The 16,493-nt window shown below is 50.7% G+C and overlaps 7 protein-coding genes across 7 annotated transcripts; 3 read left to right on the forward strand and 4 right to left on the reverse strand.

Annotated features, from left to right (window-relative positions):
- Positions 1-236: 236 nt before the first annotated feature.
- Positions 237-1,906, reverse strand: CC77DRAFT_1099230 (hypothetical protein). The gene is made up of 2 exons (XM_018529992.1): positions 1,699-1,906; positions 237-1,643 (listed from the first exon to the last, which is right to left on the reverse strand). Exon 2 carries the CDS (start codon positions 1,467-1,469, stop codon positions 471-473), a length of 999 nt encoding a protein of 332 aa, XP_018380705.1. The 5' UTR covers positions 1,470-1,643; positions 1,699-1,906; the 3' UTR covers positions 237-470.
- Positions 1,907-2,342: 436 nt separating this feature from the next.
- CC77DRAFT_1079933 (NAD(P)-binding protein) lies at positions 2,343-3,880 on the forward strand. Its single transcript, XM_018529307.1, has 2 exons — positions 2,343-3,286; positions 3,349-3,880. The coding sequence occupies exons 1-2, from the start codon at positions 2,593-2,595 to the stop codon at positions 3,510-3,512; spliced, it is 858 nt and encodes a 285-aa protein (XP_018380706.1). The 5' UTR covers positions 2,343-2,592; the 3' UTR covers positions 3,513-3,880.
- Positions 3,488-5,919, reverse strand: CC77DRAFT_457043 (hypothetical protein). The gene has a single exon (XM_018531773.1). The coding sequence runs from the start codon at positions 5,680-5,682 to the stop codon at positions 3,640-3,642; it is 2,043 nt and encodes a 680-aa protein (XP_018380707.1). The 5' UTR covers positions 5,683-5,919; the 3' UTR covers positions 3,488-3,639.
- Positions 5,920-6,156: 237 nt separating this feature from the next.
- Positions 6,157-7,953, reverse strand: CC77DRAFT_946869 (hypothetical protein; the record flags this gene model as incomplete). The annotated part of the gene is made up of 3 exons (XM_018535108.1): positions 6,157-7,115; positions 7,176-7,335; positions 7,378-7,953. 3 exons carry the CDS (start codon positions 7,951-7,953, stop codon positions 6,157-6,159), a joined length of 1,695 nt encoding a protein of 564 aa, XP_018380708.1.
- Positions 7,954-9,154: 1,201 nt separating this feature from the next.
- CC77DRAFT_1066182 (hypothetical protein) lies at positions 9,155-10,761 on the forward strand (the record flags this gene model as incomplete). Its single annotated transcript, XM_018528881.1, has 2 exons — positions 9,155-9,785; positions 9,839-10,761. The coding sequence occupies 2 exons, from the start codon at positions 9,155-9,157 to the stop codon at positions 10,759-10,761; spliced, it is 1,554 nt and encodes a 517-aa protein (XP_018380709.1).
- A 1,485-nt stretch (positions 10,762-12,246) lies between these two features.
- Positions 12,247-12,776, reverse strand: CC77DRAFT_1025038 (hypothetical protein). Its single transcript, XM_018525991.1, has one exon. The coding sequence runs from the start codon at positions 12,541-12,543 to the stop codon at positions 12,358-12,360; it is 186 nt and encodes a 61-aa protein (XP_018380710.1). The 5' UTR covers positions 12,544-12,776; the 3' UTR covers positions 12,247-12,357.
- A 1,069-nt stretch (positions 12,777-13,845) lies between these two features.
- CC77DRAFT_457731 (Clavaminate synthase-like protein) lies at positions 13,846-15,890 on the forward strand. Its single transcript, XM_018531774.1, has 2 exons — positions 13,846-14,457; positions 14,908-15,890. Exons 1-2 carry the CDS (start codon positions 14,191-14,193, stop codon positions 15,778-15,780), a joined length of 1,140 nt encoding a protein of 379 aa, XP_018380711.1. The 5' UTR covers positions 13,846-14,190; the 3' UTR covers positions 15,781-15,890.
- The last annotated feature ends 603 nt before the right edge of the window (positions 15,891-16,493 follow it).

Genomic DNA, 16,493 nt, shown 5'->3' on the forward strand with positions numbered 1-16,493 from the left:
CACGAATGCTGGTCTCATATGGATTGCAGAAGACCTGCAGCTCGATGCTCTGAGAAAAACTGCAGGATGTTGGAAATATAACTGACTTAATGTCATCACTCATCTTTGGCGCACTGGATTAGCGCCGTTGCACATGATGGCTTTCCCTGCCCAAGTGACTCGATTCTACAACAAACATTTCGCTCGTTCTCACCATAATCTACTGGATCAATTACAGATTATAAATTTTTGACTATGGCTCACAAACCTCCCTTCGTGGTGCTTGTGAGCAGTCGTGCCCATTTGGTCTCCGGACACGATAGCGTGGCAGGGTCCTGCAGCAACAGCTATTCCCGTTCTCAAAATATACCCCATACAGTCTATATAAAGTCTGTAATACTCTTCCGTAGCTAATGCCCACCTGACGGCCCCAAACTAAGGGAACCGAACCTCGACTTCTGCTTCTAATAACGGTAGTTTCAAACTTAATCTCAGTCTAATCTAACGGCGGCGAGATGACCTCGAGTGTTGTTAGAAGATACTCCAACAGCCAATCCACCAGTTACATATAGAATCCTCTCTGACTGCCAATAGCCAAATGCTACCGACGATGCAGATCCTAGGAAAGGAGAACTAGCCGCTATACGCTGGGTTTTGTTCGCAATGTCGACCTCGACGATCTCGTTAGGACCGTTTGTAGCTATCCAAGCGTGCGAACCCTGAGGAGAGATCGTGAAATCGTCGCCGTATGTGATGTTTGTCGCGAGGACCTCGACCGCGCCAGTAGCACAGCCAGTTTCAAGAGATATCGGGATCCTAGCAAACAGCCCTTGGTCTAGGCTTGTGAAGTATAGTGCTTCATCGTAAACGTGAATGCCGTTGATGCCAACACTTATACCCGTATCAAGGGGATCAAACTCTGGCTCTTCCAAGACGATGTTGTAGTCTCCGGTTTTGACGTTCAGCTTGTACACCGTACCGTTCGCCGAGTCGGAGATCAAGAGGTTGGAGGTATCGTTCGTGGACAAAGTAGTCAGGCCGTTTAGTTGTCGTGCCGTACAAAACTCCTTGATCAGAGATGCTTTTGTCTGATGAGAGGTATCTCCAGAAGGTGTAACGGTAGAGTTGCGCAGGTCGATCTCCCAGACCGCGTTCGAACAGGCGGTTCCAGTCAGGTTGGAGGAAACAACGTAAAACAAATCCGTCTGTAGCTCGGCGATACCTAGTATACCTGTGAAATTGGGTATTCCAGCAACAGGTACAGGCAAGTAGCTAGCGTTGGGCGAGATTTGGTACAACAAGGAAGAGGCAACAGAAGTGACAAGGACTTCGCCGGTTTTTCGGATCGCAAGGTTTTCGAACGTAGGAACAGTCGGGACAACGTCAACGAGTGCAACATCGAAGTTTGGTTGGGTGTCAAACTTGTCTGTTGATGAACACGTTACGAGTGCTCCTCCAAAGAGTAAAAAAGCCAGACTTTGCGATAACATAGCTGTGCAGACTTGAACGAAGATAATTGCGAGTTAGGACTTTTCTGAGAACGAGCAGATGCGTGCATGTATATCAGTGATTCTGAACGTTCCGCGATACGTACCTAAGTAACATCTGGCAGGCCCATGTTGCAGTAGAATCACATTCGAATTTCTTTCCAGCTTCGGGGACACCTAAAGTCCGCCCGGAATTAGAGTGTACGGTCAAGGTGGTAGCTTTTTTTCTTACCACCGACTGCACGGACAAGCCGATCGCTTTGAGCAAGCTATCCACTGCTGCCGAGACTATATGAGAATGGATATGGGTCTTTGGGTCCGCCGGAGTTGTGAACTTTGTAGGGCGACGGTCATTGGTTGACGCGAACGAGAGCGAGAGCGAGAGCGGTTCTCGCAAGGACAAATGTTATGCAAGCGAACACTATTGTGGCTAGTTGTTTGGTATCCTGGGCATCCGGCAAGCCCAAGTGGATAATTCTTGGCCATCCGCTGTGGGGATAGATCTTGGCGTGTCTTCGATGACCAATGACGACAGGCCAGAGCTTTCAGCACTCACCTGGGCATCGTGCGACATCTCAAGAAGCTAGCTAGCATAGCAATGCACCTCTCAAGGTGACCTGATCTAGGATCGAAGTATCGCCGTTGTGCAAGTCAAGACCTTGCCTTACTGTCTGTCTGATCTACCTTTGTAAAGCGAGCATTGCCATCTTGATCCCTAGTGTTCTTAGTCTCTGGAAGCACTGCATTCTTCACTAGTGAATTAGTGCCCTGCGTTCTCTATTCTACTCCTTCCATGGTCTATGGACTGACTATGACACACGATTTGCCCCTTGGAATAATGTTTGGGTGGCTTGGTTTCGATCTACATTCGAGCAAGCAAAATTCTCTTTGCTGGTTGACGTAGCACGGCGATTGAACGGCGATTAGAAATGACTAGACTTCCGCCCAATGCTTCTGGAGTTAAGGCCAGCTAGCTCCGCTTACTTGTAGAACTATCCTAAACCAATCTGTCTATACATATACATGTGCTTCACAGGAGTCCTTGAGTCATTACTCAACATTGAACGGACCGATCTCGTTCCTCAAGCAAATTACCGACCAAATCATACCTAGGTTTTCAACAATAATGGCCTTTCCACCTTACACAAAGACATTCCACAGAGGCTCCTATGCCGGGATTGACCCTTCTCGTCCTGAGCTCTCCACATCAGGAAAGGTTGTTCTTATCACAGGCGGTGGTTCTGGTATTGGATGTCGCATAGCCCATGCATTCGCAACTTCTGGATGCAAGAAGATCGCTATCCTTGGACGAACTGTTGGCAGCCTCGAGAAGACCAAGAAGGAGATAGAGGGAGACCATGCTGGCGTGACAGTTCACGCAGAGATTGCTGATATCGCTGATACCGAAGCGGTCAGCAAAGCATTTGAGGGCGCTTCTAAAGCCTTGGGCAAGATCGATATAGTTATTGGTAACGCAGGTTACTTACCGGATACGAAACCCATCGCGCAAGCAGATACCGAGGAATGGTTCAGGGGGATGACAATCAATGTCAAAGGCACCCTGAATCTTACCAAATCTTTCCTCCAGTGCGCCGCGGAGAAACCGACATTCGTGCATGTATCAACCGGCGGATGCCACATTGAGCCCATGCCTGCAAACAGCGGGTACGCAGTAAGCAAAATGGCAGCCGCTAGGTTGATGGAGTATTTCGCCTTCGAGAACCCGGATGTCCGGGTCCACAACATTCACCCTGGTGTTGTGCAGACAGAGATGTTTCAGAAAAGCTCCGAGCTTGGTATGGAGTTCGAATTTGATGACAGTGAGTTGTCCAGTCTTTTTTGTATTGGAGTGAGGCCGAACCTGTGCTAACATATGGTGTAGTCGAACTACCAGCGTCCTTTGCAGTTTGGATCGTCAGCCCCGAGGCAGAATTCTTGAAGGGAAAGTTTGTCTGGTCGAACTGGGATGTTGAGGAGTTGAAGGCTAAGAAAGAGCAGCTTAAATCCTCGCAAGGTCTTACACTTGGTCTTCTAGGGTGGCCTTAGAGATGCGCTTGTGTGTTGTCGATGATATCGTACGCATACTTGATGCCTTTGCGCTGTTCTGTATTGAGATTTGTATACTACCTCACGGGTATCTTATTCAGGCTTTATGCTACTATCATGATGAGCATCAAAATTCGACCATAGAACTGACACGACTATCTTGTCTCCTTAGCGGAGTGCTGTCTTGATCTAGCAACGACACAGTTGAACTCATTACCTGATCGTCCGTATCGTGCGTCTTCCCGTCATCAAACCGGAAAGTCACCATGATCTTACGGCTAGCAGCCACCATCGTACTTGCTTCCATCAGCCCTTCCACCTGGTCACCACCCGTATCTTTGCCAGAAGGCTGTATCGGCAAAGCTTTGGCGTCTCGTGGTGCGATATCCTGGCCGTAAAAAAGTAGCGGCAGGATGCTTTCTTTCCAAATCGGTATACTGTGCCGACGTCGCCAGTTTGTGATGATCGTCCACATGGAGAGGATGAATGTGACGGAAGTAAGGCCGATCGGAAGGAGTAGCCATTTTATGCGCATTGAAACACAGACTTTAGTTTCCCATGCTTTCCCTTGAACTAAGTCTACGTCTTGGGCCGAAATGCCGTATTGAAAGCGAAATCTGTTGGTCATAGCACTTGCGATAGAATCGAACATGCTCGTGACCATGTCATGGGTTGTTATTTTCGTAGTCAGCGATTGGAGTATTGAACCCGCACCTACATTGGACATGTAAGAGTCATAAGGAGGCTCATTCTTGGTGCAGATCCGATATTCGTCACAGAAACCGTCGAAGATATCAGCGTTCATGACCGTGGCGATTGCCTTAACAAACTTCGCATCTTGCCGATAGACGCACTGCTTGGGCCAAGTGACGTTGAAAGAGGTAGTTTTCTCTTGACCGAAGTCAAGTAGAGATAGATTCGCTGTCTTGTTCATGATATCCTCAGGCAATTTATCCCCGACGTAGAAGGTACGTTCGCCTGCTTGGCAGGGCTCTTTTATTGATGCATAACTGAGATTGTTGTTCGTGTGGGCGTTGAAGGTTTCGATATTCCCCTCAAAGTTGTAATGAGCAGTTTTGTTCTCATCAAAGTATACACTGCGGGTAGCTGAATCGATGCGCATAATGTTAGACTGCGTCTCTTCCTCATGCAACTGGTTGTCTTTGACAATGCTACTGTACGTACGCATGCACGGGTACAGACTGCAAACAGATGCAGTGATGGGAAGATTGAATGAAGTTACGAAGGTTGCGTTGACATATGCCCATCTGGATGCCTCTCTGGCACTATCTGTTAGTAAACCTCCCATCCAAGTAAGGTCTGGAGTTGGCCTCATCGTAGACATAGAAAGGTTGAGAGAAATTGTTGAGAAATTTAATCCGTTAGGCAATTTGAGGAACGCCAACGAAGGATGGTCTGAAGTCGGTATTCCTGCTTGTAGCACAAGGGACGTCACATCCGTACACGTGTTGCACATTGCAACAGTCGAATGCGCAGTGCGGTTATCGTCGTTGAAGATTGTGTCCTGAGAGCGCCCAGAAATCAAATCACCAAAAGTACAATTTCCCGTGGGACAAGTCATGTTGACCTGGTTCTCGATTCCGTTGGGCGATACGACACTCGATATGATTCCGGCAATAATTTCTGGCTGGGGGATACCCGATTCCGGGAAGACCATTCCATCTCCTGGTACCCGATGCGGGAAAGGGAGCGACGCGCTGATTTTCGAGCCAGGGACCGAGCATGGTGCTATGCCGCTGGCTTGCTGGACGCAAGGCCCCACCAAAAATGACGTGAGTAACACGAGTGTCGCCGTAAGTGTTATATAGTCCTTAAACAGAACAGTCGGTACTAGAAGCATCGCGCCGTATGCTCCTCGGCTACCGTAATCGAATTGCTGTAGGTCTGCTAATGGTCGGGGTTCTTTGACGCTGTACCAGTCCCATTTCCTTTGCGATATGATTTGAGCCACGATGATGACAAGTAGAGCTCGAAGCATTGTTGAAAGTAGCGCAAGAAGAGCGTTGAGGTTTAAGTTGTCACCCCAGTTCGGTACCGGCTTGCCATTGTAGAATGCCAAAACGCCCGAAATCAAGGCAATGAGAATAATCGCAAGAGCAACAGTAAGAGCTTCCAGAGCCCAGCTACGGAATATATGGTAAGACCGCATGATGTAGGTAGCCAGAGGAGTTAGGTAAATAGGAAGTGGGATTAGGTGAGATATAAACGGAAGGCGCAATGTTGCATTCAAGAACCGGCGGGGAGATTATTGAACTACTACGAAAACATTACGCGAGCTGACTTTGTCTTAAATGTTTCGAAGGCTGAACTGCAGGACGGCTGAGTTACACCACTTTCAGAAAAGCAAAGTTAGAAGTTCTCATTCGCTGTGTGGTCTCGCCCCCACCGAGTACGAACCAACCAGAAGTGTTTACCGAAACGCTGCAAAGCGTTCTCCTAACAATAGAAGGCGACGGAGAATCCATGTCGGACTACCTCTTCCACGCTTACTTCCTCTTGTCTTGCAGTCGACTCATTACATCTGGCATCTACACTCTTATACTTGATCCTGTTCAAAGAGCAAACACACGATCTAACCCCAAATCCCTGTTGCAATTATTATCTTGAGGGCAATCATCTACGATTACGGCGCCAACTTTCTCATACCCGGCGGTGCTGGTGCCTTCCAATCACCATATAACTGCCACCTCAGCCATCCCCAACGAAGTATAACCTTTTGATAATAGAAATCAGTGTCTTCCATTTCGCTCTCTAACACATACGCTTCAACCATCGATTCCAGACCAGCAGCCCTACTGTACCCCAGAACTCCTAACTCCTTCATGCTGAGCTTGCCATATCTGAAGTTTACCGTAGTCTTGTCTTCTTCAAAGACAGCATGGAGAAGCTTGCCGTAACCGTCGATCCAGAAGTCGCAATAAGGATTCATCTGATTGGAAAGAGCTGGGGCGAAGTTTGTGCTCGTTTTTAGGGACTCGGTATGCTCTTCGATTGTCTCTTGTATGATATCGGAGAGGAGGAGAAAGAGTTGTCGCTGTAGCTTTTTCATCGAGATTGTAGTGATTTGTTGGGGTGCGCCGGTACTTGGAGGCGGAGTGAGCGTCAAACGGATGATGGATTCAGGATGGAAGTGCGGATAGGTTAAATAATACATCAAATGATTGATGTTGACTCGGACAGCCGAGAGAGCAATCACCTCTGCAGGCGCGATCTCCAGTATGATGGTTTGTGTGTTGTATTTTCTCAAGTGTTCGGCCATTCCATAGAACCCTTCATTACCGCCACGCATGATCATGAAATCATTCACCTTCTCGAATTTTCCAAAATCTGTGATGGCTTGATCGCTAGTCAACTTCAATGTGATGTTGTTCAAGCGCATTGCAAGTCTCGATAGATCGTACACGTCGAGCAAGCCTGACTGGGAGAGACTGGAGTCGAAACCATGCATAGTGTGCTTAGTCAAGTCAATGGTAATTCCATCTGGGTTATGCAGCAGCAATCCTGCGATGCGCTCTCGCACGTCTTCTGGTAGAATTTCGAATGAGCGGCGCTTCTTCTGCGCCTTCCATTGGACTGTTCTGCCTTCGTCTAATGCAAGGAACGGCCAGAATACCCCTCCTCCAAGGTTCATACGTATGCAACCCTGTCCTACCCGATCCAAACTCAACTCAACGTTGACCGAATGAATAAGGCGACGGGAAAAGCAATACTTTCGGAGGTCGAGGACGTCTTGTACGGCAAGAGTTGTAAGCAAGTTGTTGAGTAGAATCGCTCCGTCAGTGGCCGCCGCCCTGAGAATCTGCTGACCTTCCAGCGTTCTGCCAGTGTTCTCGAATTTGATGACCTTGCTGAGATCGGGATGTTCCCATACAATACGTAATATAGGCAGCAAATCAATCAGCTCGTAATCACCGTGGCATCCGTACCACGCACACATGGCGTCGACATCAATGACGACTTTCGTGAGACGGAAGATTTGCGGTCCAATGTTTGTCAGCCATTGACCAGCGTAGTTGATTTGGAGATATTCTTGGTGCTTGTGATCCGTGCCGATGCGGTAGTCGTGACGTGTCAGAATCCTGGAGAAGACAAACGTGTTTCCGCCGTACATAATCCCAGAGGCTTCCTGATATACTTGGCGACAAGATAACATCAGGCCGAGTCCCTGGTGCAAGTCAGGCCAGAACTCTTCGTCAGTTCCAATTTCAGCCTCATATGCGTCATAGTATTGCTGTAGGCCACTGTGGTAATTCTCCAGGTCCCGACATGGCAGATGAAAAGCATGCGCATTATGAAGTAGAACTGAATCTTCGCGTTTGAACAGGTATCCGTACACCTGATTGCGAATCTCCGGGGGTAGCGTAGTGAGAAACGACACCTCGGATGGGTCCGTGGGAGAGGACCTAGCTTGAGTCTGCATAGCGTTGGAATTGATCGATTGATTGCAGTGTTGAAAGTACGATCGGTGGGTTGAGCGGCAATGGAAAGTTGATAGGTGAGGCTTGGTATACTATATAGGCAGGAACGAGCGCACGGACCGAGAGTGTGTGTGAATCCGCTCCCGAGATTGTGAACTATAACCAGCACTCGGTGCCTATAGTGCGACTGAAGCTCAAGTCCACTATCACGCAAGTGAGCCGATCCTCGAGCGACTTCACAGGAAAACTTACTCACCGCGTCGTTTCTCCTAACGCGTCTCGACACCCACGGCAGTGTCTGCGCGTCGAGTCTCTAGCCTATTCTCTGTGACATACGCGAACCACGGTAATGATGCTGATGTCGCGCAGTTTACAGTCGCAAGCGATGCATCCTGTGGTTGCTGATATAGCTCTCCGCCTCTTGAAGCAGCCAATAAATCTCTTTGGGCAACAGATCTTCGTGTTTGTTCAGCATCGTGCCTATAAAGTGCCTTACAAACGCATTCCCAATATGTGATCTAGGGTGTAAAGCGCGACGAAAGTTAAGCAGAAGTTGGAGCTCCACGAGATAGGTGTGGGGATACAAAGCGGAAGCTAGGTGGGGCTAACCGCAATAGCTAGATGACGAAAGCTGCTGACGCCGTCATTGTAGAAAGAATATTAGCTTCACCAAACACTACGCGATGGATCCATGGGACTATCGAGAAGAAGTGCCAAACCCACGACAAGACCTCGGATGACGCGTTCGGAGGCGCATACAAGCACCAGATCTTCAGCACGAGGCCAGCGTCGTTCGCACATATCAAGTGACTAGCATGTGAAGGGGCAAAGATGGTACGCGAATGGCGCGAAAGCGGAGAAACGACCGTATGTATCTTTACACGCGCAACGTAGAGTTGATCATGGGTGGCGCAGTTGCACAGCCACATGTTCCATGATTCGCCATGCTCTAGAGCTCTCCGTGGGCTATGCGACAGGCATTCTGACGTAACCTGCAAGCGCCGAAACTCGAGCAGGTTGCAGATGGGCAGTCGACTCCCTGTCGCTTGCATTCCATAAAAAGGTCGCTGCTTCTGCACTCGCACACCAAAATAGAAGATACCCCCTCCTGCTTATACCCCTCGAGAGACGCCTAATTGCTCCTCTGTCTTTGTTCCCACCCACCAACCAAGCTCGATACCCCGCGAGACACATATCGCAAGCATGAGCGGCCATGGAGATCCTCGATTGCTCTACACGGTCGGAGGCATCAAGGCCTACCACATTCAGCAGGGAGAAGAGAGCCCCCTCACACCCTCAGGGCCGCAGACGCTCTCGCTGCTAATGGTCCCTACCAACTCGCCCTTTGCAGACCTCAGCAACACGCGCGGCCAGAACGAAGCGCCCGAAGAAGACTTCTACCTCCACCTGAACCTGCCTCCTGAGCTCGACCTCCCACTCCCCGCGACGACGCAGATCTATCACCAACCGCCGCGCAGCTACCTGATACCGCGATGGGACTTGGGCCCAGAGAGCGGCGCCTTCACACGCATTGAGTTCCCGCCAATTGGCAAGGGCTCGACTTCGGTCACGCAGGAGGACGTCGACACCTTCGAGACTATCTTGGCGCAGTGCACAGCCTTCCTCGAGCGTGCGCAGGCTCCCCAGCACGAGAAGGGCAAGGGTGACGTCAAGGCATACAACCCCCAGGACTACCGACCAGGCGAGGGTTACGTAGGCAGCGGCAACAATGGCGAGGTCGTTCTGGTCGACGAGGAGAATGGTAGCGTTGTTGGTGAGCTGGCTGAGGGTGCCATGATCCACGCCGACCCAGCACTGAAGCAGGGCTCCAAGAGTATGTTGTTTGAACCCTTTTCGCGCGTACGCATATCGCTCATGCTAACACAGGCAAAGATCCCGTTGAAATCGTCGTCTCCCCAGACGGCAAGCGCATCGACATCCGCCCGCTCGAAGAAGACTACCTCGAGATGGCCCGCCATCCCGCCTACAAAGACTCCGGCCTTGTACAGAATGCCGCTGCCGCATCTCGCCTCGTCGTCACCGGCTCCAGCTACATCAGTAACATGATGGTGTCTGGTGCGGAGAACTTTATCAACAAGACCAAGCCCAACGAGAAGCCCATGGTCTTCAAGCCCGCGACCCACGAGCGCGTCCGCAAGATCAACACTCTCACGACCGGTGTCGCTGGCTACTCGGCCAAGACTGTAGGCCAGCTTACAAAGTACGCTCAAAACGCTGCGGCGGGAATGGCAGGCCACAAGAAGACACACGCCAAGAGTGTGAACCCAGATGGCACACCAAACACAAACTACAAACCCGGACTGCTGAACAAGAGCTTGATCGCCTTCTCCACAGTTGCAGACGGCATATCGCACTCTGGCAAGCAACTCTTGACAAGCAGTGGTGCAGCCGCCTCTGCAGCTGTCGGTCACAAATACGGCGCCGAAGCAGGACAAATCACGACCAACCTCGCTGGCGGCGTCAAGAACGTCGGCCTGGTGTACATTGATGTAACTGGCGTGAGCAGGAAAGCCATTATCAAGTCTGTAGCCAAGGGCATGGTTGTCGGTAAAGTCAAGGATAAGAAGGGCAATGAGCAGACTGTGCTTGTTGGTGGAGGCGATGGCGGCACTGTCACACCAGGCGACTTGGGCATGGGCGCATCGAACAATAATGCTCCTCCCAACCAGAGTGGTAGCGCAGCGCCTGGTGGTCAGGTGAGCTTTGGAGGCCCGCCGCCTAGCTATCGGACGGGTGTTGGTGAGAGCCTCGAGGGACAGCCGGCATACTACCCGCAAGAGAAGAGGTAGGGTCTGATTCCATAGCTTTATGATGGTATGAGGTATGAGATCATGATACGGGGCGACTGGCATCGCGCGTGTAGAGCATGCAGTGGTACTTTTCTTTCCTAGTCCGTCGTGCGCTGTCGACTGTTTCTAGCGATGTACACTTCCAATGACAATTGTTTGCAAAACCATGTCATTCTCTCCCGCTTCTTCTTCTCCTCCATTCCGACTAACTCTCTCACGACTCGCTCGATTGCTGTCCCGCGCCGAGAAACCCTCCGAGTTCTCGAGTCGAAATTACATTGTTTACACCAGCGGCAACCTCGGCTGGAAAAAAAACAACGCGAACGAACCATCAGCCCGTCAAAGACTAATCACTAATATCAATTCAATGACGGGAAGTAGCTTCAACGCCTCAAACAACCAAGACGGGCAATCTCGTTCTCAACAGCGTCAAAGCGCCTTTTTTACGAAAGTCAACTCTGACTCCTCCTGGACGCCCGCGGGAAGCATGTGTTCCGGCGTTTCCCGGTAAAAACCCAGGCACGGAAGGGCGATGAAAGGGTCAAGCAGTTTTGGGAAGGAGAGAAGCATGGGGAAGAAGCGTGTAAGCAAGTATGTGGTCTCCAATTGAGCAAAGTAGTCCAGGTCTGGTAAAGCTCCTGCCCCCTCCCCCCTCTTCGAGAAGAGAAGAGAAAAAAAAAAGTGTGGACATGGGCGGGTATGACTGTGACGAAGGGGGCCGGGGCGAGTACTGTACTGTTGTCTATAGTAAGGGAGGGTATTGGTAAGTGGGGAGGGAGGGAGGAGGCGCGCTGTTAAGGCCTGGGGATAGCGAATATAAGCGGATGATCCCGTCGGATGCTGTATATGATCGTTTGGACTATTGATTCTGCGAGTTACCATGTGTCAAATGTGGGCTGTTGTTGCTATATGGCGTGTAGAAAGTTGTATATGCGATCGGAAGATGCCGAAGTGATGGGTTGGAGGGTATAGTATAGTATAGGCAGATGGGGTGACAGATGGGGGGCGTGGCGATCATAACGCATCATATCAGTTATATTCCGGTGGTCTATCGCCTTCTGATCATTGTGAACAGAGGCTGTCGTGTCGATGGTTGGTGGGTGGTGGTCACGACGCTGCACATCAGTTATATTCCGGTGGATTATGATGTGATGGCAGCTAGTATGATACACATATTACTTGACGGTTTGATATCAAACTTATCGAACATGGCAAGTAGCTGTAGGCGTCTGAGTCGTATTGCTCGCCGTCCACTCCTCTAGGGGGTAACGGCGCGAGTGTCATGATCTACCGCATTCACTGAGTCGGCAGTCTGCACAGGAAACTCACCGTTGTCTATATGACACGCTCGGTATGCTATATGATGTTCGGCTGCCGAAGAAATGCGACTCATACGTGCCTGTCAACACCTGCAGTGTTATGTTTCAAATTATATAGAGTCCGTGCTCCCCTCGACTCGCTTACCTTGGCTCAACTCCTCTTAAACATACTCACTGACATGCATATTGCCCAGCCGGGTTTGTAGGGGTAATTTGGGGCGTTCGAGATGCTAATTCTCCGATGCAATGCCGTTGAATGATCTGCGACACATGTATTCTAGGTCGTGTGGGCAAAGTAACGGTAATGCGCGTGGTCTTGGCGACGGTTCGGGGCTGTAGGCGTATGTGGGTTAGGATGGACATGAGAGTGGGATGGTTGACCGATCGTCGAAATTGCAAAGGTTGGGGTGACGTAGGCTATGTTGCGACTGTTTTGTTTTCTCTTGATTGCTTCTTTTTTCATGAGTGTGTGCTGGTGGTTGCGTATGGCGTATGTGGCGGGCGGGGGAAGACGGAACGGTGGGTGTGAGTGTATTGAAATTGTTGTTTCGTGGTTGCGGACGGTACAGGCCGGGTAGGTAGCCTAAACATGAGGGAAGAAAGAAGTATAGAGCTGGAAGGCGGCCGGTAGGCACAACGTTGTTTTTCTTTCCTCTTTGTATGAAGGTGTGCTACACAATATTAGTTTTCTCGTATCCCGTATCCGCCATCCTGGATCCTGCTGTGACTTCAACGTTGCTCGTGGAGGCTGCCTTCCCTTGCAGACCGATAAACAGCAGCCGCGGCTACCCACTTTACTGTACTACCTACATCAGGAACACCGATATGTACCAAACGCATGCACAACGGATAGGACTACTGAGAAAAGCATACAAAAGCACAATCGCAGCTTCCACCCGGCCCTACATCCGACAGTTATCGCCCACGCGATATCACCCGTAGTCGCTGTCGTCGTTGTCGTCGTACACACTACGTAGCACATGACCCTCTAACCGCCTTCGCTACACCTGCATACCAGCCTCATTTTTCCACCGCTGATCGTGCATATCGCCGCACCGCGCATGCGACATTCGTCACACGTACATATGCTGCCCTGCCCAACGAGTGCAGTCCACGATCGAACAGTCAAGTAAGCATCGTACGTGTAAGTGAAGTTCGACAAGCGCTGTATGCGATGGTTCTGTTCCGCGGATATCATCGCGTGATGCTGAGGGTTGCATATGATGATAGATGAATGAGCACGTGGAGGGTAATTGGTGGTCGAACAACGCCGGCCGTTACGCCGAAAGGGTCTTTGTGGAGATGCTTCTCCACGGCGGGCTGCGATGCGATGCCTCGATCGTTGTAGATAACTGGGGAAACCGCGGTCGAGTGGAGCAAAAGCGAGCTACTCATCCAGCAAGCCAGCAAGCAAGTCATCCCGCTGCCCAACGGACGGCAGCGAAAACAAACGGGTTCAGGTTTCTTATTTCAGCTCCGTGTGTGAGGCGTGTGGGCACGAGGTGACAGGGCGCGCCGTTATTCGGGAAGTGGATGTCAGTTTGTATATAAGAGAAGCAAACATCGTGTTGTTTCCTTTTCCTTACTCCGTATCAAGTTACCTCGAAGAAACAAGAATACCTACTTTCTACCAATCGCAACACTTCTTCCACATCCACACATTCCTCTTCGAGACAAAGATCCACTTCAAATTACAGTCATGATCTTCGAAGCCCTCAGTATCCTCGTCATCGGCGGCTTGAAGCTCACAGCTGTTGGTCTGGCGTTCAAATGGATGGCTCGGTACTAGGGCGCACACGTCTTTACACTCTCTTCTGCCGAACAAACATGGAGGCGGGAAGTGAAGCGAGTAGTTTTGGCCGCTACAGGGAACCAGTTCCCGCGGCCAGTCAGAAGGACAGGAGTTGTTTGGTGTGATTGCCCCGCTGTATGGTGTGAGGCGGGGTATTTCGATAGACCACAAGGCAGGAGAGCGACAACGGAACGGGGCCGCGATTTTCATCCCACAGACAACAACAACATCAGCATCGCTGCGCTTTATCAGAGGCACTGTCACGTATCGGCGGCACGCATCACCGCTTCGGCTGGTCTCTCAACATACACCGCAAACATGGCAGATGTCCCACAGACCTTCACGACCCTACCCATACTCCCGCTCAGTGCAGCCCTGGACCCCGCTACGAAACCTCAGTTTCTAGAAGACTTGCGCTCCGCTTTGTTGAACGTGGGGTTCTTGTACCTAAGCGAAACGGGTCTGCCTGGGCAGTTGATTCAAGATGTGATCAAGGAGTGCGGGCGATTCTTTGAGGAATTGCCGACAGAAGAGAAGGAGAGGATCGAAATGAAGAACGAGAAGAGTTTCTTGGGCTGGAGTAGGGTGAGTTTGTGATTCATTCGAGTTTGTTCATGTTTCAAGTCCTGGGCGATGGATGTGCAGAAGAAGGCCGTAATGTGCAGATATGACGATGGTCTTATTAGAAGCTATCGCTATGCTACGCTATGCATGGTATAAAAGGAAATCGATCTATGAAACTATGATACAAGAACAGAAGAAGCAGGAAAGCGACAAATAAGAACCGGCCGTAATCCCGTAACGCGTATGCACAATAAACCTCCAATGCCCTCAAAGTAACGCCAGTTGCAAAAGATCAAAATCACCCGGGTATATCCCAAATACACGACGCCAACAATATGTACTCGAAGGCCGTAAACTTGCGCTCGCTCTCCCCTGCCATTACCTGTCCTTCTCTTCCTCTTGCTAAAATAAAAACACTTTTCTTTTTTGTTCCGGCTCGTCGTAATGCATGCTGACAACATTCGTTCGTAGCTCGACAACGAGACCACGGCATTCAATCCAGACCACAGAGAACAGCTCGATCTTTCGACTCCACACCCCATACCAGGACTCGACGCCCCACTGTACCACAATCTTCTCGCACCAAACCAATGGCCTTCGCCAGAGTATCTACCGTCTTTTCGACCAGTGTATGAGGACTACATACGTCGCATGTCGCACATTTCCACGCTCTTCACATCGTTGATAGCAGAAGCTATTGGACTTCCCTCTACTGCATTTGAGAAATTCTTCGATCGCGACCAGCAGCACAAGCTCAAGATAGTCAAGTACCCGGAGGTCGATGTACCAGATCTGCCAGCTGAAGCGAGCGAGATGGATCGCAGGAAGTGGGAGATCAAGCGCCAGGGCGTAGGTCCGCATAAAGATAGTATGCTGACGAGCTACTTGTTGCAAGCTTCCAATCAACTTGGTCTGCAAGCGCAAAACGCAAAGGGTGAATGGATAGACTGCAAGCCGATACCTGGCACTCTTGTCGTGGCAATCGGCCAAGGTATGGAGGCTCTCACAGATGGTGTCTGCGCATCAACCACGCATCGTGTCCTCAGTCCACGCAAAGGCGAAGGCGCGCGCTACTCCGTGCCCTTCTTCCAAGGCGTGAGCTACGACGCCCAATTCGAAGCCATGGACGTCCCTGAAGAAGTACTAAAGCTCAGGGACCAGGCGAGGAAGCAGCGCAAAGACGACGTCGAGTTTACGTTTGTCAAAGGCAGATGGGGACATCTCGGCGAGGCAACGCTGATGAACAGGATCAAGAGTCACCCTGACGTTGGCGAACGATGGTATCCCAAAGAGCTACAGCTGATACGCGCGCAACAGGCAGCCGCAGCGAAGGCGTCATCATGAAGAGCGATCGCGACTAGGAAGGGCCTGTAGTCGTAGTGTACATGAACCATTGATGTCTTGTCAAGTCTTGTCCAGCGGCCCCGGGTCAATGTGTACCATCCGTTCCGTAAGCGTTCATGCGGTGTGACAAACATGCACACAAACCACCGTGATCAAGGATCAAGGTACAATGCGGTGAGCTGAAGTCCACTTCGTATGGTTGCGTATCGGCAACGCTTCCCTATGCAGACGCAAGCGAGCGCAGGCGCCGTACTGCGAGAAGCTGCAGTTGCGATTGGGCGGAAGTGCGCCCGAACGCATGTGTCCCATGTGTTCGGATCCGCGGGACGCCACGCAAAGACTCCACACCTTGGGCTTGGCAACGAAAGGCTCCGCAGGGTGGGCAGAAAAAAGGCACGCCAAAATTCTGCTGGCCACGGTCTTTCGGCGTTACGGCGCTTCTATGCCCATCGGAAGAACACAACCGACGGAAGATACAGTAGGGCCGGCGATAATCCACAATAGTAGGAACTTTCACGACGACCCGATGCTGCATGCGTGACCAGAGACCGGTGTAGCGCAGTGTAGCTCGTAGATAGCTCGTAAAGTGTATTTGGCATACCATGTTTCAGCGTTGGTGGAGACTTGACCGCACGAGGAAATTTTAGCAGACTTTCTGGAAGCTAGCCCCACATGCGCCATGCATGTTTCCCTTGCGCGAGTTACCAAAGACA

This window comes from Alternaria alternata (genome assembly GCF_001642055.1).
Source record: "Alternaria alternata strain SRC1lrK2f unplaced genomic scaffold CC77scaffold_26, whole genome shotgun sequence".
NCBI lineage: Eukaryota > Fungi > Ascomycota > Dothideomycetes > Pleosporales > Pleosporaceae > Alternaria > Alternaria alternata.

Excerpts from the sequence above, each read along its gene's own strand:
- CC77DRAFT_1099230 (XM_018529992.1), bottom strand. The coding sequence starts at position 1,469 with ATGTTATCGCAAAGTCTGGCTTTTTTACTCTTTGGAGGAGCACTCGTA.
- CC77DRAFT_1079933 (XM_018529307.1), top strand. The coding sequence starts at position 2,593 with ATGGCCTTTCCACCTTACACAAAGACATTCCACAGAGGCTCCTATGCC. Across the intron at positions 3,287-3,348 it reads GGAGTTCGAATTTGATGACA|TCGAACTACCAGCGTCCTTT; the intron begins GTGAGTTGTCCA and ends CATATGGTGTAG.
- CC77DRAFT_457043 (XM_018531773.1), bottom strand. The coding sequence starts at position 5,682 with ATGCGGTCTTACCATATATTCCGTAGCTGGGCTCTGGAAGCTCTTACT.
- CC77DRAFT_1025038 (XM_018525991.1), bottom strand. The coding sequence starts at position 12,543 with ATGAAAAAAGAAGCAATCAAGAGAAAACAAAACAGTCGCAACATAGCC.
- CC77DRAFT_457731 (XM_018531774.1), top strand. The coding sequence starts at position 14,191 with ATGGCAGATGTCCCACAGACCTTCACGACCCTACCCATACTCCCGCTC. Across the intron at positions 14,458-14,907 it reads GTTTCTTGGGCTGGAGTAGG|CTCGACAACGAGACCACGGC; the intron begins GTGAGTTTGTGA and ends ATTCGTTCGTAG.